The 22,716-nt window shown below is 46.5% G+C and overlaps 3 protein-coding genes across 25 annotated transcripts in view; 2 read left to right on the forward strand and 1 right to left on the reverse strand.

Annotated features, from left to right (window-relative positions):
- FOXJ2 (forkhead box J2) overlaps positions 1 to 3,842 on the forward strand; it is a 31,586-nt gene extending 27,744 nt beyond the window's left edge. For all 22 annotated transcript variants that reach the window (XM_086882475.1, XM_086882472.1, XM_086882485.1 and 19 more), the window contains 2 exons: positions 593 to 691; positions 1,266 to 3,842. In XM_086882475.1, coding sequence (XP_086738601.1) covers positions 593 to 691; positions 1,266 to 1,354 — 188 coding nt within the window. In that variant the 3' untranslated portion in view covers positions 1,355 to 3,842. The remainder of the gene's footprint in view (positions 1 to 592; positions 692 to 1,265) is intronic.
- Positions 3,843 to 4,848: 1,006 nt separating this feature from the next.
- On the reverse strand, positions 4,849 to 12,420 carry C3AR1 (complement C3a receptor 1). Its single transcript, XM_023922512.2, has 2 exons — positions 12,366 to 12,420; positions 4,849 to 6,357 (listed from the first exon to the last, which is right to left on the reverse strand). Exon 2 carries the CDS (start codon positions 6,348 to 6,350, stop codon positions 5,238 to 5,240), a length of 1,113 nt encoding a protein of 370 aa, XP_023778280.2. The 5' UTR covers positions 6,351 to 6,357; positions 12,366 to 12,420; the 3' UTR covers positions 4,849 to 5,237.
- Positions 12,421 to 15,219: 2,799 nt separating this feature from the next.
- Positions 15,220 to 22,014, forward strand: NECAP1 (NECAP endocytosis associated 1). 2 transcript variants are annotated; one of them, XM_086882508.1, is made up of 8 exons: positions 15,220 to 15,410; positions 16,749 to 16,849; positions 16,984 to 17,088; positions 17,438 to 17,519; positions 17,917 to 18,025; positions 18,116 to 18,302; positions 19,507 to 19,600; positions 19,716 to 22,014. In XM_086882508.1, the coding sequence occupies exons 1-8, from the start codon at positions 15,313 to 15,315 to the stop codon at positions 19,762 to 19,764; spliced, it is 825 nt and encodes a 274-aa protein (XP_086738634.1). In that variant the 5' UTR covers positions 15,220 to 15,312; the 3' UTR covers positions 19,765 to 22,014. The 2 variants fall into 2 exon arrangements, with proteins under 2 accessions (XP_086738634.1, XP_023778301.1); XM_023922533.2 differs by lacking the exon at positions 15,220 to 15,410 and adding an exon at positions 15,684 to 15,941.
- Positions 22,015 to 22,716: the final 702 nt, after the last annotated feature.

The following is a 22,716-nucleotide window of genomic DNA, read 5'->3' on the forward strand; positions in this document are numbered from 1 at the left end:
TTCTCTGGCTTTAAAGAACTGGGATGTCCTACACTTGTGGTCTGGAGAGACTGCTGTTATGCAATGCATATTGTTGATAGGCAACCTCAGACCGGAACATATTTATAAGGCAAACCTGGAAGAGAAGGGGACATTTTTTAGGTGACCAACAGAGAGGAAAGGCAAAGCAGAGAGATTGCTATTCTAGATGGCAGAACAGTAAAGGAGAAAGCTCTTGCATCTTTGTAGAAATACTGTACAATGAGTAGGGGATGCATTCTGAGGAGGGGATATGGTGGTCTTGATAGAACTGTAATGGTGTGTGTCGTCTAGTACTAAATTAAATGGATGATAATTGAGCCAGCTTGTGGTGTTTCTGGATGAAAATTTTCTTCTTTTACAATAATAGAGAAATTCCTGCTGGTTTCAAGAGCAAGATTCCTGACCAAGCTATAGCTTGGAGTTAGGACCCAACAGCTGAACATCTCCTCAGTATCCTGTGGGTCTGAGTGAGTTGCTCTGTGGCTGAGCTGCCACCCAGTTAGGGGCAAGACTTCTGACCTGAATATTAACAGCTGGTTTTTTTGTTTTTTTAATTAATTTCCTTTCACAGTGAACTCCTATGGTCAGCCCCAGCCTCCCCATCTCTTCTCCGGGCCATCTCCTATGTACCAGATTTCCACCCAGGACTCTCCGGGATATAATCGCCCAGGTAAGGGGTGATGTTAAGGCACGTTACACCAATGAACATTAAAGAACTTATTCCCAACCCCTTTGTGCATTTCTCCCAAAGCACTTAGTAAACAAATGGAGCATTGTGGGTAGAGAAGGAGCATGGACTGCAAAGAACCCTCCATTTAGGGCTCTGTTATAGCTCTGGGAAGGTTTAGGATTTCAAAGGCCTGATTTCCTTCACTTCACATAAACAGTCTTCTAGCTTAGCCTCACCCTCAGTTAGTTGTTTGAACACAACTGTACATGAGAAACTTCTGTTGATGAAGTCCCTTGTACTCTATCAGCACTCAGCTATGAGGTAAGTAAGGGAGGCTGAAACTTAACTTCTGTAGAAGCTTCTGTGGAGAATTTCACAGCAGAACATTCCCAGACACTGGTAGATGCTGACAGAGATTAATGCACAGTAGTGTTCTTGCTTAATTAGACCACTGGAAAGGAGAAGGCCCAAATCACTTTCGGTTTCTTTTGCCCAAGGACCCACTGTGAAAAACCATGTAGTTTTTGATTCTAACTGTTCTCTTTCCTTCTTCTTCTTTTTGTGTTTGGCTCAGCTCATCATCTGGTCCCTCGGCCTCCAGGGCCTCCTCCAGGCGCCAATGAGGAAATCCCCGATGATTTCGACTGGGACTTGATCACCTAGCGAGTTACAGACTTGATAGCCCGTCCTTTATGAAGGACGTGGGAGGGGGACATGGGGTCAATGGTGTCAGCACCACCCTCCCCAGCCTCCCTGCCTTGCCTGTATATAGATATATATTCTCTATCTCCGCCAGAGAAGCCACCGCAAGATGCTGCCGAAGATAATCCTTCCTTGCGTCCTGTTTTATCTTCTTTTCTTCTTTTGTTTATTATTATTATTGTTATTATTATTATTACAAATAATTGAGCACAGCCCTCCCCCTCCTCCGGTGGCCTCAGACGCATCGGATCGGCTCTTTTGTGTTGTGCAGTGCCCTGTGGAGGGCGGGAAGATGGGTCCTTGGTGCCACGAAAAGACCTTGGAAGGCTGAATCCTCGAGTGCATCTTTCTCTGCCTCCATTATTTTGCGTTTAACAATCCCTCTTTCCCTTCAAGGTGGCCGGTGAATCTGTCGTATTGGCTACTGGAGTGAGAGAGCCTAGTGGACCCTGGGAGCCTGTAGTTATGTTGTTTCGTAAATGTTGTAAAGGTCAGGGGGCTGAAGGGACACTGGAGGGGTGGTCTTAGCTCTGTGAACTTTGTCACACCAGCAGGAACAGCAAGAAAAGTGTTCCCAAGTACAAAGAGAGGGTAATCCCTGAGGTAGGGAGAGCTGAGCTGAGCTGGGAAGGCAGACCTGAGTTTGGAGAAAGGAGAATGTAGCAGAGATGGTATTTTAGCGGAGAAGTTGGATTTCAGAATGTGGTGCCATCTGTGAAGACTGAGAGATTTGAGGGAATCCTGACCCATTTCCTATACTGCCTTTTGCAGTCTCTAGGTGAAGCCTACATACCCATCAGGTAAAAGCAGCAGTCAGGGGTGTCATATGTGATTCAGCAAATTCTGTTCCCCAGAGCTTTTCATTTCACCCAACACCCCTTCAAGCCCTTTTTCAAAATATATAGTGAGGCTCTCCTTTTTATATGCAAATTTGGAAGTTTTCTCCCATCAGTATTTGTTCAATTGTTATTTGGTCCTCCACCCCTCATATTTCTTTGGAGGCTGTCCTTGCCTGTGGTTGGGTGCCAGCAACAGGAATCTGGCTGTGTGATATCCTCCGTCAGTGGTTCCCACTTGGTGAATGGGCTCATGTTGGGCAGAGGAGGCTGCTGTACAAAGTGGGACTGAACTGGGGGGCTGCTGGTCAAGGGCTGGACCCTCTGGTCAGGGACCTGGAGGCCCTCACAACTGTTTTTTGTAAGAGGGGCATTAGGGGAAAGAGGGTGAAGCAGGTCAGGGTTTTGAACCAACCAGCCAAAGAGTGTATTATAAAAGGGTGTCTCAGACCCCTTGCAGTTCAGCTGGGGAGATGATGTAATCTAGCGTAAGTCCTGAAGGATGAGCTTTGTCAGCATGTGCAAATCAGGAAGGTGGAAAAGGTGCAAGAACAGGAGTGAGCATTAAGTTGCTTCCTCCCCAGAGTTGCGTCCTGTGTTCCCCTTCTTTTCTCGTATGGCTCTTTTCTGTCAAACCTCTTATTTCTTCTTAATATTTTGTAAAGCCTCCCCCCAGCCCTTATTCCCTGTTTACCAGTGTAGGGAACAAATGTGGATATAGACTGTCATGGCTGCTTGACAGACCTGGAGCACAGGAGTAAAGTAATAACCTCTATTCTAACTGCAGGAAGGTGGGGAACTAGCACTGCTTTTTAAATTTGCTGTAGGGATAAACCAATTGGAAATTGGATTGTTGTCAGCAAAGTGGACAGAGTCTCATTGCATTGGAAGGGGGGAACAGCACTTTTTTTTTTTCTTTTTTCTGATTTTTTTGGGGGGGGAGGTTCTTTTTTGGTTTTTTGTTTTGTTTTGTTTTTTTCTGTTTTAAGTGTGTGTTTTGGGGGGAGTTCGTCATTGAGCATTTCCGAGAGAAATGAGGAATCCCAGACAGCTTCAACATAGAGTCAGCTGTTATCTCTGCTGCCTCAGGATGGGAACGATAAAGCTTGGAAGCATGTGTGATAGGTTTCTATGGAAAGTGGCACCAGAGATGAGAGACAACTTATGGCAGGTGCCAGTTAGTGTTTTGCAGTGGACATTACTGAGAGCCGGCCCTGTGGAAGTCTGAAAATACCACCGGAAGAAAAACAAACCAAGATGGCTCCTTCTGCGTATCCAAGTGCTCCTCATTTGCATATTTGCCTCATTTGCGTATTAAGTTGTGCCTCATTTGCATATGTAAATACATGCCGGTCAGTGTGCAAATTAGCCTCGTTCCTCTGCCCCTGAAATCAATGTGCATTGTTAGTGTTTGGTAAGACATCGATGGGTGGGTGTGGAGCTCTGCGGGTGCGCTGGCACCGGCCTGCAGGGAGGGCAGGGGGGCCAGCCTGGCCCAGATGTGGCCCCCAATGCTTTGTGTCAGTGGTCAGGGAGAGAGGGGCGTGGTCTCACGAGTTTATTTTTGTGCATGCTTTCTTAATAAAAAGAAAAAGTGAATGTTTATGGTTTAACTGTTTTGGTGCCAGTATTGATTTTTTTTCCTTCAGCGGCGCCTGTCAGGATGGCCTGGTTCCCACCTTAGAATTTGGGTGTGGACATGGCTAAATGGACAGCCCACACCTGGATGTCCTTTAGATGGAGACTTTGTAGGATGTTAAGAGCTGAAGGTTCTCCCAGCTGGCTGTTCTCAGAGCAGTGAGGTCTGAGAGTCTATCCATTCATGCTCACCAGAAAGGCATAGTGAAAACTACCAGTGCTTAGTGTCTTATTTGTCATCCTATTTGCTGGCCTTTCTCTTTTAAGGAAGAACTAACACAAAAAGCAGATTTTAAACTGCTTTTGTAGAGTACCTAGTAAATATATTTCTGGTTTTCAGGAGCAGGAAACATACTCAACCTTGGGAGCCCCCCAAATAGCCTGACTGGATGAAACTTTTTCTCCACTGGAAGGACATAAGAAGCCCATCTCTCTTGTAAAGAGAGCCTGATGTGATTAAGCCACGACATGGTCATTCTACCTTCCTGGGGTCAGATTGGAGGTTATCCCTTCTCAGTTCCAGGGTTTTGCCAAATGGCTGATAGTCTAGCAGTCATCCAGTCTAGGTCATCAGTGACTGCAGCTGCTGAAATTCTGCTCACGTGCCATCTGAAAAAGCAGTAGGTACATTTGGATAATCTCAAACGGCTTCCTAAAAGGAAGACTTTGGGCTCTGGTGGTGGAGGGAGTGTTGGGGAGACAGCAAGTGTGCACATGCTAATGGTACAGCAAGTACACTGACCAGTTACTACTATACAGTGATGTATTTGGCAGGACAAAGAAATAGATTGGGCATCTACCAGGGCACAAAAGTCAGTTCAATGCAGCTGACTGCGGCAAGTGCTGTTTTAATGCATGGCTGTAAGGAAATACAGCAGTACCCTTTAGGGAAATCTTCAGATATTCCTACACTCACCTCAGAGCCCTAGTAGATTCAGAGGAAAGATGTGATGAGCTTCCAAGGAAGGAACAACATCCAAGTTAGTTTTATCTGCACTTTATCAGAGACAGGAGATGTAGAACACAGACATATAAAAATAACATTCTTATCTCAATTGAGAGGTTCAGCTACATAATTCCCACCACAAATCTGTAGCTAGCTCTGCTTGCTTAAAATAGTCTGCATAGGTTAAAATACTGTGTCTTCTGCTTCACCGGTCATCCCTCAGATTATTACTTTCGGTGCTTCCAACTTCCCATTTCTCTAGAATATAAAGGGGGTTATCTGTCATGAGCTGAATGATTGCAGTATCCTGGGTTGGAGCTGTGGATTAATCAAGCATATTGGGGCAAAACCACCTGCTAAGCAGAGTGATTGATGTGCAGCACTGGAGCTTGCTCTTTCTACAATGGTGGTAGGAAATACTGCATTACAAGGTGCTGCTCAGATTCTTCTCTGCTGAAGTCTGGCTTCTGTGAAGGGTTGAAGATGTGAGTTCCTCACTAAAGGCACCTTCCAAGATTCTTTGCACTGATTGCCGTACCTTTGCCCTGAAGTGCTGTCCCACAAAAACATAAAGCAGGGGGTTGATGCAGCTGTTGGCATATGCAAGTGCTGTAGAGAGGTGGTCCCACAGGGTCAGTGACTCCATCAGTCCTGTTCCAAGACTAGGTATAATGGAGAGAATCCCAACTATATGGTATGGAGCCCAGCAGATGAAGAATGCAGCTACCACAAACACAACTGTTCGCAGTGTCCTGTTGCGTGGCTTTTGAAACTGATTTGCACGTGTTCTGAGAGCAATGAGGGTGTAGCAAACTGCCATTATGCCAAAGGGGAGCACAAAGCCAAAGACAGCCCTAGTGATGTTTATTACCGCCAAGGTACGGGGTACAGAATAATTACTGGTATCTTCCCACAAGTCACTGCCATTGTAGGACGAGTATTCTTCCCATACCTCATAAAAAGACACATTTACAGATGCATTTACAGGATCATCTATGTAATCATCAACTCCGAAATTGTACCCGCATTCTGTTTTGCCAGCGTAAGTGCTTGTCTCACGGTAATAGAAGACAGGGCAGCAGAAAATGACGGCCAGCATCCATATGCCACTGCATATTAGTGATATAAATTTCACTGTTCGGTGGTTCTGACACCAGACAGGTTTCATCACCAGGAGGCACCGATCAATGCTGATGGCCACTAGTAGGAAGACACTAGCAAACATGGTGAAGATTATGACTGACGGAATGACTTTGCAGAGGAACCAGCCATAGGGCCAGTGTTCATGGAGGGCCAGGTGAACAACAAAAAATGGCATGGACAAGCAGCACATGATATCAGCCACAGCAAGGTTTAGAAACCAGACAGTGTTCACAGACCTTTTCATTTTCAGACCGGCTACCCAGATCACCAACCCATTGCCTGGGATACCAATGATGAAAACAGTGGTGAAGATAACAATGGAGACAATTGATTCTGATGCATGATATACAGCAGCCTGTTCCTGTGAACTGCTATTGCCCAGGGCTTGAGGCATTCTGCAGCTATAAAACAGAAAGCAAATTAGTAGCAATTCACATCCTTGGTTCTCATTAGCCACGCAAATGCAGGGTGGAGCTTTCCTCTAGTGAGCAGCCACCTGATTAAAAGAGGGCTCTAGGGAGCGCAGCAAACAGGAGTGGGTAAATGGGGGTGAGGCAGGGTAGTTTGCGTGGCAGTTCACGCAGGCAGGGCAAGCAGGCAGGGTTGCAGGTTTCCTCCTGCTAGTGAGGTTTTTAGTTCATTGTTTGTTGTGGTTTTGTTGGTTGGTTGGTTTGGGGTTTTTGTTTTTTGTTAGTAATGTTTTTTGCACAATGTAAAGCTGCAGTTAGTAAAAGTTGCGAAATAAAACCTTCCAAAAAGGATGCATCCGTCCAGACTCCTTCCTGTGCGGAGTGTTTGAGCCCATCAGTGGTACCAGAGGGCATTGCAGAAGAAACCTGCCTGCAGTGTGAACAGGTGAATGATCTCTTGCTGGTGGCTGAGCTTAGGGAGGAAGTTGAAAGACTAAGGAGTATTAGGGAAAGTGAAAGGGAGATGGATTGGTGGAGTTCCACCCTTCCATCCTTCAAGGGAGGCCCACCAGGAGTCAGAGGACTCCCATGCCTCCCACTGTCAAGCAATAGGAGGACACCTTGTGGATGAAGAGGAGTGGAAATGGGTCTCTACTTGGGGAGATAATAAAAATTCCTCCCGACCCCCATCACATACCCAGGTGCCACTTCAGAACAGGTATGAGGCCCTGGATCTAGAGGGTCAGCCAGATGATGTAGAAGAAAATGAGCTGCCTAGTGGGTCTCTCTATTATGCTTCATCTGTCAGATCACCACCTCTAACAGTAAAAAGAAAAGAAAAGAAGGGTAGTCGTAGTGGATGACTGCCTTCTGAGGGGAACAGAGGGCCCCGTATGTCGACTGGACCCATCCCACAGGGAGGTCTACTGCCTCCCTGCGGCCTGGTACAGGATATTACTGAGAGATTCACTGGGCTGATTCAGCCTCTGATTATTACCCACTGATAATACTTCAGGCTAGCAGTGATAAGATTGAAAAGAGGAGTGTCAGGGCAGTTAAAAGGGGTTTTAGGACACTGGGTCAAGTGGTTGATAGGGCAGGAGCACAGTGTTCTGCACAGTCCCTTTGGTGGCAGAAAAACAATGAAAGGAATAGAAGAACCCACATTATCAACAAGTGGCTCAAGGGTTGATGTCATCAGCAGAATTTTGGGTTCTCTGATCACAGGGTAATTTTTTTGCCACCTGGCCTGCTGGAACTGGATGGGCTGCATCTCTCTGTTAAGGGTGGAAGGATTTTAACTCATGAATTGGCAGAACTTGTTGAGAGGGCTTTAAACTAGGTTTGAAGGGGAAAGGGGATACAGCTGGGCTGTCTGGAAGCAGGCCCAAGGGTGGTAAGCCTGAGTTAGGGGTGAAATCAGCAGCTCAGCTGAGGTGAATGTATACCAAGGCACGCAGCATGCATACCGAACAAGAAGAGCCGGAAGCCGTGGTACAGCACCAAAGCTACCATGTAGTCGCCACCATGGAAACATGGTGGGATGACTCACATAGCTGGAGCACCGCACTGGATGGCTACAAGCTCTTGACAAGAGACAGGAAAGGGAGAAGAGGTGGAGGGATGGCCCGTTACACTGGGGAGGTGTTTGATGCCATGGGTATTTAAACGAATGATGATGATAAAGTTGAATGCCTATGGGTAAGAATTAAGGGGAAGGCCAACAAGGCTGACATCTTGCTGGGAGTCTGTCATCGTCCACCCAAGCAGGAAGAAGAGTTGGACAACTTAGTCTACAAGTAGCTGGAGAATGTCTCGGGATCACCAGCCGTTGTTCTTGTAGATGACTTCAACCTACCAGATATCTGCTGGGAACTTAATACAGCAGAAAAAAGGCAGTCCAGGAAGTTCTTAGAGTATGGAGGACAACTTTTTGTCACAGCTGGTGGGTGAGCCCACCAGGGGAGGAACTATGTTAGACCTCTTGTTTGCAAATAGAGATGGGCTGGTGGGAGACGTGGTGGTTGGAGGCCGTTTGGGGCATAGTGATTATGAAATTACAGAGTTCTTGATATTTGATGAGATGAGGAGGAACATCAGAAAGACTCTTACACTGGACTTCTGGAGGGCAAACTTTGGCCTATTTAAGAGACTTATTTGGAGAGTTCCTTGGGAAGCAGCCCTTAAAAACAAAGGAGTCCAGGAATGGTGGGCATGCTTCAAAACAGAAATCTTAAGGGCACAGGAACAGACTGTCCCTGTGTGCTGAAAGATAAGTTGACGAGGCAAATGTCCAGCCTGGATGAGCAAGGAGGTTTTGAAGGAACTTTGGAATAAAAAGAGGACGTATCATCTTTGGAATGATGGCCAGGTCTCTCAGGAAGTATTTAAGGGGGTTGCTAAGGCATGCAGGAAAATAATTAGAGAGGCCAAAGCTCAGTTTGAACTTAATTTGATAACTTTTGTAAAGGATAATAGAAAATGCTTTTACAAATATATTAATGGCAAAAGGAAGGGTAAGACCAACCTCTGTTCACTACTGGATGTGGGAGAGAACTTAGTAACTGCAGATGAGGAGAAGGCAGAGGTGCTTAACACCTTCTTTGCCTCAGTCTTTAGTGGGAAGATGGCTTGTCCTCAGGACAACTGTCTTCCTGGGTTGGTAGATGGTGTCAGGGAGCAGAATGGTCCCCCTGATATCCAGGAGGAGGCAGTCAGAGAACTGCTGAACACCTTGGATGTTTATAAATCTATGGGCCCAGTTGAGATCCATCCCAGGGTGATTAGGAGCTGGCAGATGAGCTTGTGAAGCCACTCTCCATAATTTACCAACAATTCTGGCTCACTGGTGAGGTTCCAGATAACTGGAAGCTGACCAACATGATGCCCGTTCACAGAAAGGGTGGGAAGGAGGATCCAGGTAATTACAGGCCAGTCAGCCTGACCTCAGTACCCAGTAAGGTATTACAGCAGTTTATATTGAGTATCATCATGCAGCCCCTACAGGATGGCCAGGGTATCAGACTCAGCCAGAATGGATTTAGGAGGGGTAGGTCGTGTTTGACCAACCTGACCTCCTTTTATGACCAGGTGACCCGCCTGGTGGATGCAGGAAAGGATGTGGATGTTGTCTGTTTGGACTTCAGCAATGCCCTTGACACTGTGTCCCACAGCACACTCCTGTCAAAGCTGGCACCTCTTGGCTTGGACAGGAGCACTCTGTGTGGGTTAGGAACTGACTGGATGGCCGGGCTCAGAGAGTGGTGGTGAACGGTGCTGCATCCAGCTGGGGGCCAGTCACCAGTGGTGTCCCTCAGGGGTCTCTGCTGGGGCCAGCTATGTTCAGTATTTTTATTGATGACGTGGATGAGGGAATTGACTCTTTCATTAGTAAATTTGCAGACAACACTAAGCTGAGAGCATGCATTCATCTGTTGGAAGGGAGGATGGATCTGCAGAGACCTGGAACAGCTGGCTGGCTGGATCCAAAAGGATGAAGTTTAATAAGCCCAAGTGGCATTGTGGCGTTTCAGCCACAATAACCTCCTGCAGTGCTACAGGCTGGGGACAGTGTGGCTGGACAGTGCCTAGGCAGAAAGGGGGTACTGGTGGCAGCCGGCTGAACATGAGCCAGCAGTGTGCCCTGGTGGCCAAGAAAGCCAATGGCATCCTGGCCTGGATCAGGAATAGTGTGGCCAGCAGGAGCAGGGAGGTCATTCTTCCCCTGTATTTGGTACTGGTGAGGCCACACCTGGAGTTCTGTGTCTAGTTCTGGGCCCCTCAGTTCAAGAAAGACATTGAGATGCTTGAGCACGTCCAGAGGAGGCAACGAGGCTGGTGAGGGGCTGGGAACACAAGGCCTGTGAGGAATGACTGAGGGAGCTGGGGTTGTTTAGCTTGGAGAAAAGGCGACTCAGGGGTGACCTTATCACCTCTACAACTCCCTGAAAGGTGGCTGTAGTCAGGTTTAGTCAGGCATCAGCTGACTAAACGAGAGGACAAAATCTTAAGCTGCACCAAGGGAAATAGAGGTTGGATATTAGGAAAAAGCTTTTACAGAAAGGATGATAAAATACTGGAATAGTCTGCCTAGGGAGGTGGTGAAGTCACCATCCTGGATGTGTTTAAAAGAAGACTGGATGTGGCACTCAGTGCCATGGTTTATTTGAGGTGTTACGGCATGGGCTGGACTCAATGATCTAAAAGGTTTCTTCCAATGTGGTGATTCTGTGATCCTCCTCCCCAGATTCTTCTCTTAACCTTTACTGAAGCATCCCTGAGTCAGGTGACAGTACAGAGTTGTCAGGGTACAAAGGCATTGGCCTACATAAATTTGTCACTAGTGTGCCCCTAATACACCTTCATCATTCTCGTGGTGGCTAAGTTACATAAGCCTGCTATTCAAACAGGGGGCTCTGTACAGTTACGTTCTCCTATCTCTATCATCCCTTTGATTTCTGTCTGGTTCTTCTTAGTCTCCAAAGTGGAGCTCTCTACTCACACGGCCATGCTGTACCAAGGTGTGTTTCCTGGTTGACTTCCTGCTTCAGAAAGGCAAATCAGCATTTTTAGTTCCTGTTTCCTTTAAAATGAGCAATTTTTTCTGGCATTAACTGGGGAAGTACATTTAAGTTAAGAAAGCACTGCCTGTCTTTCTGAAATAACTCTGCTTCACTTTCTGAACATTACAAATAGAATAGACAGGACATCAACTCTGTCGGCTAAGGGGTATTTTAGGGAAGTGCCAGTGACCACTTCCTTTTCTTATGCATGTGTACTGAGCTGTCTGTTGGTTCCTTGGAAAACTTATCTTGACCAGGAGAAAGGCAAGATATTAATGGTTTAATATTCTATGAAAGACAAGAAATGAATGTTTAAGACAAACAGATATTTACTTGTAGAAATAAAAATACAGAGTAATGTTCTTGAGCCATTTTAGATATGTGTCTTACTGCAAGACAATGAAGCTGACCTACAACATACTTAAGTGACATTTTAAAATTATGACCGTAGTAGAGGAAAAATGATAATTGCTCAATTATTCTTGGACTTAGTAAATTTGGAAAGGAAAATAAAACCAGCAAAGTCAAGATAGAATTGAGAAAAAAACCTTGGTCTTCAGCCTTTAGGCATTAATAGAATTGTCTGCAAAATTCCTGTTAACTAAACCCTTGCTGAATTGATGAAGACAGTTGTGTTACTGAAATCCAAGGATACTGGTAAGGGAAGAGCTGAATACAGCCTGCAGAAGCAACTGAGAAGACATAAATAAGACAACTGACCCTCTATTAACCTGTATTATGCCAGTACTTAAATACTGGTCAGTATTTATATATATACTTGTATATTATACAGTAGGGGACTGTCGTATGCAGGACTAAATATAAATATTATTAAAAAAATAAATTCAAATCATCAGTCTCATTCTTGCATAAGATGAAGTCTGAAAGTGAAGTGATGCATTAAGTGTTCAGACTGCTTCACTAAGAAGAAAATGAGCTAAACAATTGTAACAAACATTGTGATTTATCAGTTTTTGGTAGTATCTGCTAAGAGACTTGTAAGTGAGGGTAACCTGCAAGGAAAGCTATGAAAGAAATTGCTGGAAAAATTAACTTAAAGCTGGAGGCTTAATTTAAAATTCTCCCAAGTTTGTTCCATTTCCTGGGGTCTTATTGATCCATGTCAAGCAACTTTTAGAGGGACAACTGGTGAATAGTGCTGCAAGAGCCTCCCCATATAGCTACAGAAAATGGCATGAAGAGGACAGGAAAACAAGGAATGCTGTAAAATAGTAATGCAAGTCCTACTTCAAAGTAAACTGAGGGATGAATCAATTAGAAGATACTGCCCACACTATGTTTTCCAGAGTGCTAAAAGGGCTGCAATGTGGTTTGAAAATAGAAGAGGGAACTGGAGGAGGGAGAGAGGTTTTAAGGAGTGAATAATAAATGGCAAGTAGACAAGGAAAGCAAAATTCTCCAGTCTATGATACCTACCTGAGTGAAGCAGTTATTTCAGTACTTTGAAGCAAGTACCATCAATCCTGTCTCTGGAGTGACTGAAAAAACTCTCGCATGACATTTTAGGAACTGCATTTTTTTTCCTGCATGCGCATGTGTGTGCCAAGTGTGTTCTTTCACCCTGATAAAATGACTCATTTGAATGTCATTTCAAGATTTAGATATCATCTGCTCATAAAATAGTCAAACCACAGGAAGTTTCTCAAAACTGTCAAAATAAAATAGTGCTTTAAATAAAATATTAATAGAAAGCACAGGAATGATAATTACAGATATATACTTTACTATATTCTCTAAGACAACCGAATGACAACCTGTTGTTGACACAGTGTGACCTTTGCTGGAAGTAATTCTTAAGTCCAAACCCTGCCATGTCGCAGTGAAATGTCTGATCTGTTATTGCCTTGTAGCCACTTCTGTGTCTTACCAGGTCAGCACGTTCACCTAGCTAATCCCATTTCTAGGAGTCTTACCAATTCAGATCAGCTTTTGTCCCAGCTTGAGACAGTTTACTTCATCAAGTGTGGAACACTGTACTCAGCAAACCACGACTGGCCGTGACAAAAGGATTTTAATCTGCCTTTTACTTTTCAGGGTATTAAAAGTCTATTTTTTAAAAAGGGACTTGACTGACAAGAAGTTAGAAGTGGTTAACTGAAACACTGATTTGCACAAAATGTGGCGAGACAATAAAAATTCAAAAACTTCCAGGGCAAGGCATTTCTAATGTTTAACAAGGGGGGTCCCCCTTGCCCTTCACAATTTGGGAAATCGAGACTGCTAGCAGAAATGACAAAGCCCAGATATATAAGAATCAGCCTCAGTATTTTGGTTTTGGTATGGAAAATGAACCATGACAGAGCAGACTTCTGCTCCTGAGCGTGTCTGTGGAAGACACAGATGCTGCCTCCAACACAAAACCAGAAAAAGGAAGACAGGCCAGGGCTGAGCTGTACCCACAAAGATAGACAAGCTGTCAGCAGCCTGCAGGGAAAATTCCTGTAGCTTCATCTTATTTTCAGCTGCCATCCTGCCAGGGGGACCCCTTGGGCCCAGACAGGCAGTGCTGATAGGAGCTTAGTCCTATGGGCTCCTCTTGGCTGAGGGACACATAGCCTGGTCACCACCATGGGACCCGCCAGTCAAACCCTACTTTGCAAGAAGGTCTTTAACCAGTTCTATCCTCCAGGTGAAATAAGTTATATTTCAAAATTTCAACCTCTCTACTGAATTCTTAAAAAGAAAAAAAAAAAAAAAAGTGTGGGGGGGGAATATTTAAATTTCAGCGCTTATTGGTGGTGCTTTGTATTTTTTTGGTCCCATTTTTTGCGAACCATTTTTTTGTTTGAACCAAGCAGAAGAATGTTATGATCTCTTCTGGTGGTTAGTTCTCAATGGAATTGAATGGGAGATGTATTCCTGGCATCCTGGTGCTACTTGTGAGTCTTTCCTCACATGCCTTATAATAGTTGGCCCTTTGCCACTCCCTCATCCGAGATGCTCTCGTTCTAGAGGGACCGTAGGAGGGCTGTGGCACGCTGAATGACAGCACTGTAAAGAGGGAGGTAAAATTTAATACTGCTAATTGTGAATCATTGAACTTGGAAAAGCAACCATAACTACGCACATAGACGGGTGTACTCCCGGTAAGTTATTAGTGCTCAATGAAAAAACTTAGTAGTCACTGAAGGAAGTTCTAATGAAAAATTAGGTCAACAAACAACTCTATCCAAAAGGTAAATGTAAGCTTCTTCTTGGATTCCGAATGCTGTACTAATGAATAATTCTTGAATTCTGAATGTTGTTACTTGTTCTTGTAGAACAAGAAAAAATATAGAGAATGATGACTAGACAGCCATGGCTGGGAATAGCTCTGTCTGCATTAACTAATGCTATTCACTACTGGAAAAAACACACAAGCAAACAAACCCAAGAAAACAACCAAAAGAAAAAAACAACCAAAAAAACAAAAGCCCCACAACAACCAAACAATGAAACCCCAATATCTCAAATTTACTGATGTTTTAGTGATTATTTTCATTATTTTTGCCTCAACACCTCCAGGGATGGTGATTCCACCAGCCCCCTAGGCAGTCCATTCCAATGCTTGACATGGAACTCTGCTTGACATGCAGACATGGCTCTATGTAACTTTTAAATTTCTCTTATGCCTTTTCTTCCACTTTTCAGAGTAAACATTGGTACTTTTTGAGACTCAGTCACAGGATGCTGCACGGCACTAAGCTTCAACACCAGTTGCCACTGAGAAGCCACCAGTAAGAGAGTGGCTTAAATGCTGCCAGCCTTATCATTATTGACAAATAAACTAGTACCTACACCTTTACTTTGGCCAGATTTTGGGGAAAGACCCACTCCTGAAACTACGCGTTGCATAGCTGGCATTTCCATCACTTCCAGCAGCAAAACCTGTCGCACTTTGTGCCGCATTTACGTTTTGGCTCGCTCTTTTACCAAAAAGCCACCTAATCCCCGCGCCACGGAACGAACACTGACAGTTAACGCCCCAGGTCGGCAGGGGAGCAGCCCCGGGGACTGCAGACGAGCAGATCGGTAGCGTGTGGCGGCACAACCTCCCGCCATGCCGCCCGGCCCTTCTTCCCGCTGCCCGGCATCGGCATGGCGCCCCAAACAAACATGGCCGCGCCAGCCCCGCCGCGGGACTGCCAGGCCCCAAGATGGCGCCGGCCGCCGCTGCTGTGTCAGAGGCGCCTCCAAGATGGCGCCCTCTCGCCCCCGCTGCCAGCATCCAAGATGGCTCCCTCAGCTTCTCCTACGTGTCCGCGTCTGGCCCGGCCGCGCCGGCGCCCCCAGGCGGTGTCTGCCCTCATCAAAGATGGTGGTGGGCAGCGCCGCTGGTCATTAGGCTCCCGCCGCTCGCTCCTCGCCGGGCTTCGCGGTCGACATGGCATCGGCCGAGCTGGAGTACGAGTCCGTTCTCTGCGTGAAGCCCGATGTCAACGTCTACCGCATCCCGCCGCGCACCTCCAACCGCGGGTACAGGTGAGGGACCGTGCGGCGCCCGCGATCGTCCCGGCGCGGCCCAGCCTGCCTCAGCCCCTGCCCGCAGGGCGGTCGGGGACTGGGGTGTGCCGTGCCGTGTCCCGGCCGCGCCCCTTGGGAAAACCGTGTGCTGTGGCCGCGAGCAGGTCTGGCCATCCCCGGAGCCCCCTCCAGCCGAGCTCAGGAGGAGCCGCCGGCTGGAGTTGCCTCTTTTGGCGCAGGTGGTCAGCGCCTGAAGGTAGAGGAGCCTCCGCTCCGTGCTGTGGGGGAGCAGGGGCTACTCTGTTAATGGGGGTCAGGAGGTGAGGGCATCTTGCTCTTCCAGGCAGAGCTGGCGTCTGCTCCCGGTTTGCTGGGTTCCCTGGGATGTGACGCTGATGTGCTATAACGGCACCTTGGGTTTGGCCTGGTGGCTCTCGCAGTGGCGGGGAGAAACCGGGAGGAATTCGGGGTGACTTTTAAGAAGAAACTGCAGGACCTGCAGTTAGAAATGCCTTCTCTGGTCAGCCAAAAGCAGCAGAGTGTGACTGTGTAAGATGTGCCCGCAGGGCTGCTGGAGAAGCGGGTCTGTGTACTCCCTGAACCTGACAGACTGTAGGCGGATGTTGTGCCTGGCCAGGGATGTTTGTTTCCAGTTATAAAATCCTGTCGATTTTACAGCACCAAGCCCACAAGAGTTCAGGAAGCGTTTGGACAATGCTCTCAGGCACATGGTGTCATTTTTGGGATGTCCTGTGCAGGGCCAGGAGCTGGATTCAGTGTTCCTTGTGGGTTCCTTCCAACTCAGAATATTCTGTGGTGCTGTAGGTTGGGCTTTTTCTCTCTTTCCTTTTTTTTTTCTCCTTCACAAGAGTCTGTGGCAAAGAGTGTGATGGGTCAGTGAAAATGTCTGTGTGTGTGTGTTTTGCCTGGTGTAAGTCAGCTGCCTCTAGGTTCAGAAGTACTCAGTGTTATTTTGCAACAATAGGGTAGAATAATGGAGGGTCTTTTCAGTATCTTACTAATTAATTTATGGGGTCTTCCCAATGCTCAAAAGTCACTTTTGTGGACTTCCTTTTCAAGTGAATTCCTGGGCTTCTGTCTCCCCTCTTTTGCAAGCTTATATAGATGAGGAGTTGATGTTCCCTGGACTGTGTCTCCTTCCCTTTGCCCAGTGATGCCAGTGTGTCAATTGGCAGCAACAAGAGAGGAGCTGAGACCCCGTGTCTTATTTGGGGAGGGAAGTGGAATGAGGCAGCAGCAGAGGTTGAGGGTTTGGGAGCAGAGACTTCTGCTGAGGTGTCTGGTCAGAATTGGAGAGGTTGACTATGGTCAGTGATTAGCTGCTCTTCCTTTCAGGGCATCTGACTGGAAACTAGACCATCCAGACTGGACAGGGCGGCTTCGTGTCACCTCCAAAGGCAAAACTGCTTACATAAAACTGGAGGATAAGGTTTCAGGTAAGGGAAAGGCAGTGACTGTGATTGCTGCCCGTGAGCCTGTGTTTCTAAGCCTGCCCAAAGCTGTGCATGACAGCCCCTGCCACACTTTAGGAAGGGGTTGCTCTCCTTAACACCTGATTCTTTGTCTGCAGGAGAGCTTTTTGCCCAGGCTCCTATAGATCAATACCCTGGCATTGCAGTGGAGACTGTGGCAGATTCCAGCCGCTACTTTGTCATTCGAATTCAGGATGGGACTGGTGAGTTGGGGGCCAATGTACTTGCCAAGTACTCAGGGTGGAGGAGACCCAGGTGGAGCTGGGAGTGTGCCAGGAGGATGAAAATGGTGTTGGGAATGCTGAAAAGACCATGTGGTGTGCCTGGAGGGGTCTGAGAGCAAGATAAACAGAGGAGGTTCTCTGGAACATTTGGTTTCCAAGCATGCCTTGTGGGAAGAAGGGTGCATCCTGAAGGCTAGTGACAGTGAACTGCTGGCATCCAGCTGCAGGTGTGTCAGAGCGAGGTAGCACAGGGTGGTTTAGGATAAGCAGAGAGATTTGTGGCGCAGTTGCAGGGTACCTCCAGTGACTCCTCCTGTCTCCTTGCTAGGACGAAGTGCTTTCATAGGCATTGGCTTCACGGATCGGGGTGATGCCTTTGACTTCAACGTCTCTTTGCAGGATCACTTCAAGTGAGTTTTGCTTTTCTGGAATGCTATTTTTCCTCTGGCCTGCAGAACATGGTGGGTGGTGGTGCATGTTCATTTAACACAGTTTTCCTTGGGGTGGCCCTGAAGGCCTGCTCTGGTGAGCACACTTGTGTGTGCTACCAGCTGTCGTGCAGGCTGAGAGCCCCTGCAGGGTCAGATCTGTAAATCTTAAGCTTAGGTCCTGTGGTGCTGCGGGTGGAGTGTAAAACAGCCTTTTGGGTTTGTGGTGGTTCCAGCTTTGTGCTGACATCAGGAGTAGGGAGGTAGCTGGTTTGATGAGGCAAGGTAGTCTGGTGGGATGGAGAGAGAAACCACACACTTTACTAAAACACTGCTCTTTTTTGCCACAGGGTCTCATGTTTTCCTCTCTTCTTTTTAGGTGGGTGAAGCAGGAAACTGAAATCTCCAAGGAGTCCCAGGAAGCTGACACCCGTCCCAAATTAGACTTAGGGTTTAAGGAAGGGCAGACCATCAAACTAAACATTGGGGTAAGAAGACCAGTTTACTCTGCTTCTTTCTCTGGATGTGCTGATGGAGACTCTTCTTTACACTTCCTTTTTTTAAATTTTTTACTACAGAACATGACGTCAAAGAAAGGAGGAGCAGCCAAGCCCCGTGTGTCTGGGTCAGGGGGCCTAAGCCTGCTGCCACCTCCACCAGGAGGCAAAGTTGCAGTCCCTCCTATTCCTCCCCCTTCTTCCACAGCCATTGCCAACCATGTCACACCACCACCCGTGCAGAAATCCAGTAATGCGAGCAGTGCAGGTAAACCTTAGCACTGAGCCAGCAGTTTGTAAGACAATGGCAGGTGTTGCTTCAGGAAACCTGTGTTCAACCTATTGCCAGCAGTGCCCTCTGAGACGTGGTGTGTCCCACCACAGACCAAAGGTCTTGGTCTCCTTGGCAGCTCCAGTGTTCCCAGTGCAAGAAAGTGTAATGGGTCCAGAGGAGGGCCATAGGAATGGTCTGAAGGCTGGAATACCTCTCCTGTCAAGAAAGACTGAGAGGGTTGGAGTTGTTTAGCCTGGAGAGGACAAGGCTCTGGGAAGACCTTTCACTATGTAAAGAGAGCTTGTAAGAAAGATGGAGAAAGAATTTTACCAGGACTTACAGTGACAGGGCAAAGGGTAAAGGCTTAAACTGAAAGAACAAAGATTTATATAATGAATAAAATAATTCATATAATAATTCAATATAACAATGAATATAAAGAAGGGATTTTTACCATGAGGGTGGTGAAACCCTGAAACAGGTTGGTCAGAGAAGCAGTGGGTACCCCTTCATTGGAAGTGTTCAAGACCAGATTGGATGGGGCTTTGAGTACCCTGATTTAGTGCAACATATCCCTGCTCATGGCACAGCAGTGGGACTAGAGGAAGTGATCTTTGGAGGTCCTTTCCAACTTAAATCGTCTTGTGATTCTGTAACAAAGAGGTTGCTGCAGTCTTCTGGATGCTGTGCAAAAAGTGTGACCATGCAAAGGTGTCTGGAGAGCTGATGATCATTTTGTGAAGGCAGAGACTTCAGCAGTGCTGTCCATAGGTTTGAGTGAAAAGAAACCATGAGCTTCTGAGGGCTCATGTGGTCCCGGTGTGTGGTTTGTACTGGTAAGGTGGTGCCTGTTTGGCAGCTGTTGGGATTGCTGGGCTTGGGTTGAGTCTGAGCCTTGGTCTGCTGGGAGAGTTAATAAGTGACAGATGCGTTAGGTGGTGTGCTGAGTGAGACTGCATAGTTCCTGAAGACAATGTACCCTTGCAGTGTCAGCTGGAGGTGTGCACATTCAGCAAAAATAGATGCTGTTACAACAAACCCCTCAAAAAGTCTGACTTCTGCAGGGAAAGCTGGAGTCCCTTTAAAGATTTTCTGCCCCTGCATCCAGGAGTTTGTTTACGGTGACAGTTAAAATGCCTGTAGGGTTTTATGCATAAGCCAATGTATTTTTTCTCTTTATCTCTCTCTTCTGCCTTAGATATTCTTTTAGACTTGGATGCTCCTGCAGCTGCATCCGAGGCACCAGTATCAGCTACCACAGACCTCTGGGGAGACTTCAGCACTGCATCCAGGTAAACTGTGATGAATGGAACACAAGAAGGGTACTGGCCTGATGGGTGTGGGAGGATCCAGAAGTTAAGAAGTCTTACTAGATCTGCTCATCTGATTTTCCTTTTTTTGTTTCAGTGGTGTTCCCAATCAGGCTCCTCAACAGTCCAACTGGGTCCAGTTCTGAATGATCAAAGCAGTGGAATGGGACAAATTGATGACCTAGAGGCACCAAATGGGATCAGAGGGGGCACAAACCTCTCTAGTCTTCAATCAAATTGGGACAATCCTTCATTTTTAGATCAGACCTTCACTTAAATTTACTATTTTTGGTCCCACTGAACCTAAAGAGAACATATACTGACTCCTCCCAAGACGGGCAAGGAGGAAGGAGGTAGCCTTACCTCCTGCATCCACTTGGCCATTACATGGTACATCCTAGCTCTTTTTCCCTGTCTTTCCACACAGGGAATGCGAGAATCTTGAAGAAAGTGGGTACAGGAGGAGGCTGGGTAGGTGCCTCTGGGTTCCTTGTCCTTCAGATTTTCTCTGGCTAGGCTGTTGCTTTTTGTGGCTGCTTTCAGTAGTGACTGCAGCCCTTGCAGCTTGCAGTGCTGAGGACAGCTGCATTTGGCTACACCTGCTAAATGGAACTTCTAAGGAGATAGGTCTTGTCTCAACACAAAATCCTCTTGGGTTAATGACATCTGTGGTGAGCAGTGACCCTCCCCATGCACACACTACTCTTCTGTCTTTGGTGCAACTCTTGGTAGTGCTGCATGTCCTCGTGCTCCTGTGGGAGGAGTCATGCGAGTCCTTGAGTAGACCTGCTGCCGATGCGCTGTAGTTCCAGATGGGCACCCCACCTCGAGGCTCCTGATTTGGCTTGCAGGTTCACTGGAGGAACTTCTCTCATTTTAACTCCTTTCTCCCCAGGCAAAGGCCTCACTGTCACTGAGCTGTTTTAACTGGAAATAGCTTTAAGAAAAAAAAAAGCCTGTTTTTACAATTTGGTAGTTACTTGCACTAGATGACAACCAGGTGATTCCCACCACTCAGCATTTCATGTTCCTGCATCACTATCCTGAGCCTTGGCCTTGGTGTTGTGACTTGGCACTGTGTTACAAGTATTGCATATGTACAGAAAGAATTATGGTGGGACAATAGATTATTCTCTGATGAAGGGACAGTTTCCTTACCTTTTCAACTCACTCATTTGACCAAGAAATGTATAGTAGGCTGAGTCCTGAGATCTGTGGGAGCAAAATTCTCCCACCTGTGTTCCTTATTAGACTTTTCTTCTGAGTCCAACTTTCAGGGATGTGAGCTAATTATTGAAACTTTGATTTTATTTTTTTTTTTCTTTTATTTCTAATGTTTCCAAGTCCTCTCTATTTCCTGTGTGGTTAAGGGAGTTAGAAAGAGGTAAAAAGCCATGACTTTCTACATTTTTTCTTTGAGAGAGTTTCCTGAGGCCCTTCACTGTGGACACTACTTCATCTTCAGCAGCTGTGGATGTGATCTGGGGTGTAAGTCTGTTGATTACTCTGGGTGAACTCACAGGGCAGGCTGGAAACCTCACAATGCTGAATTGCTACCCTTCATGCTGGCACAGAACCCAAAACACTAGCTGGGAAGATGGTCTCATTGACTCTTGGACAGCTGTACCCAGTTACAGGAACAGTAGGGTCTTGGTGCTTTGCTGGAAGGCTACTTCCTGTTTTGAACTCTGAACACAGCAACATTTTTGTGTCTTTAGCGCACCTTCACAGGGGAATGTTTCCCTTTGGGCAAAAATTTTCTGGTGAGGCTTGTAAAAGCGTAGTTAGATGTATGCCCCTTGTATTGGCAAAGGTCTTTTGTCATGTTTGTCTGGCTACAGTGGGGGCATTTTGGAGACAGTTTAACTTAGACCATCCCTCTGGGGAGCAACATTCTTGAAATAGCTCTAAAGCTGCTGCAGTTCCACTTGCGGAAGTGGGGACCAGTCTGCTCTTGGATGTATTTTAAGTAGTCATTTAACCCTGATTCCCTGGCTCTCTTGGTGTTTCCCCCTGCCAGCCCTCCCCTGCCTTCATAGTCACTCCTGCAGTCTCACTGTACTTCAACTCCCTGCCTCCTGAACTTGTGGATGGCTGTAGTCTGCAAGCAACATCACAGACTCTGCTGGGTTGGCGTTTTGTTTTCTTTGTCTTTTTGTTTTCTCACGTCCTTGTGAGGTCCTGTCATTTCAACTATGTATCAATTCCCCAACCAAGGAAGCTCATGGCACCAATTAACAACTAACTAGGAGCCTCTTCTGTATTGTCTTAGTATTCTGGAGATAATATATTATGTATTTGAAAAGCTGAAGAAGCAAAATTAAAGATATATGTATATAAAGCATAAGATGTACTGGTGCAAATGGTAATTAAACAAGTAATACTGGGGAAAACAATGTCACGAGTCTTCTAAGTTGTCAAATTGTTTCTGCTTTGGAAGCCTCTAGGTTGAAGGTCTTCATGTCTCCAGCAAGATCCTCACAGCCTACTTATCCTTCTGCATGTGTTGTGGCCTGCAGAGTGGACAAGAGCAACTTCAGGAGTGATGGGTTCAGGCTCTGTCTGGGCAAAGAGGTAGGAGTGTGGAAGAAGGACACAAAAATTACATGGCTGTTCAAAATGGGGTAAAAAATGCATACAATACCAAACATGAATCAGCAGTATGGAAACAGGCCTGATGTAGGTTCCTATGGGACTTGGTAAGAGTATGGATAAAATGCACAAGTGAGAAGACTTGGTTGCTCAGATATTTAGCATCTCAGACATTAACGGCTTCTACAGCCTGCAGATATTTTCAGAAATTATTCTCTCCATGCTGGTAGATGGGAAACAGTCTCTGCCTACTAGAGATGGGTGAGGTGACCCAAGTGGGCCCTTTGTTGGGGGCAGCAAGGACAGGCTGCCTAGGAAGAGAGAGGAAGTAGGAAGATAAGTGACAGCAGAGCAGGGAGGGGCACTGGCCTCACTAGCAGAGTGAGCAGTCCTGAAGTACCAAAGCACAAAGATCAGAGCAGGTCAGGATGAGGATTTAGATAGCAGGGTACATAGCCAGACTGGGACATGGCTGGGCATGGCTGTGCTAACTCAGGCAGGGACCA

This window comes from Cyanistes caeruleus, chromosome 3 (genome assembly GCF_971803275.1).
Source record: "Cyanistes caeruleus chromosome 3, bCyaCae1.hap1.1, whole genome shotgun sequence".
Taxonomy (NCBI): Eukaryota; Metazoa; Chordata; class Aves; order Passeriformes; family Paridae; genus Cyanistes; species Cyanistes caeruleus.

Coding starts and splice junctions, on each gene's coding strand:
- NECAP1 (XM_086882508.1), top strand. CDS start 15,313: ATGGCATCGGCCGAGCTGGAGTACGAGTCCGTTCTCTGCGTGAAGCCC. Junction 18,303..19,506: donor CAGTAATGCGAGCAGTGCAG/GTAAACCTTAGC, acceptor CTTCTGCCTTAG/ATATTCTTTTAGACTTGGAT. Junction 19,601..19,715: donor GACTTCAGCACTGCATCCAG/GTAAACTGTGAT, acceptor TTTTTGTTTCAG/TGGTGTTCCCAATCAGGCTC.
- C3AR1 (XM_023922512.2), bottom strand. CDS start 6,350: ATGCCTCAAGCCCTGGGCAATAGCAGTTCACAGGAACAGGCTGCTGTA.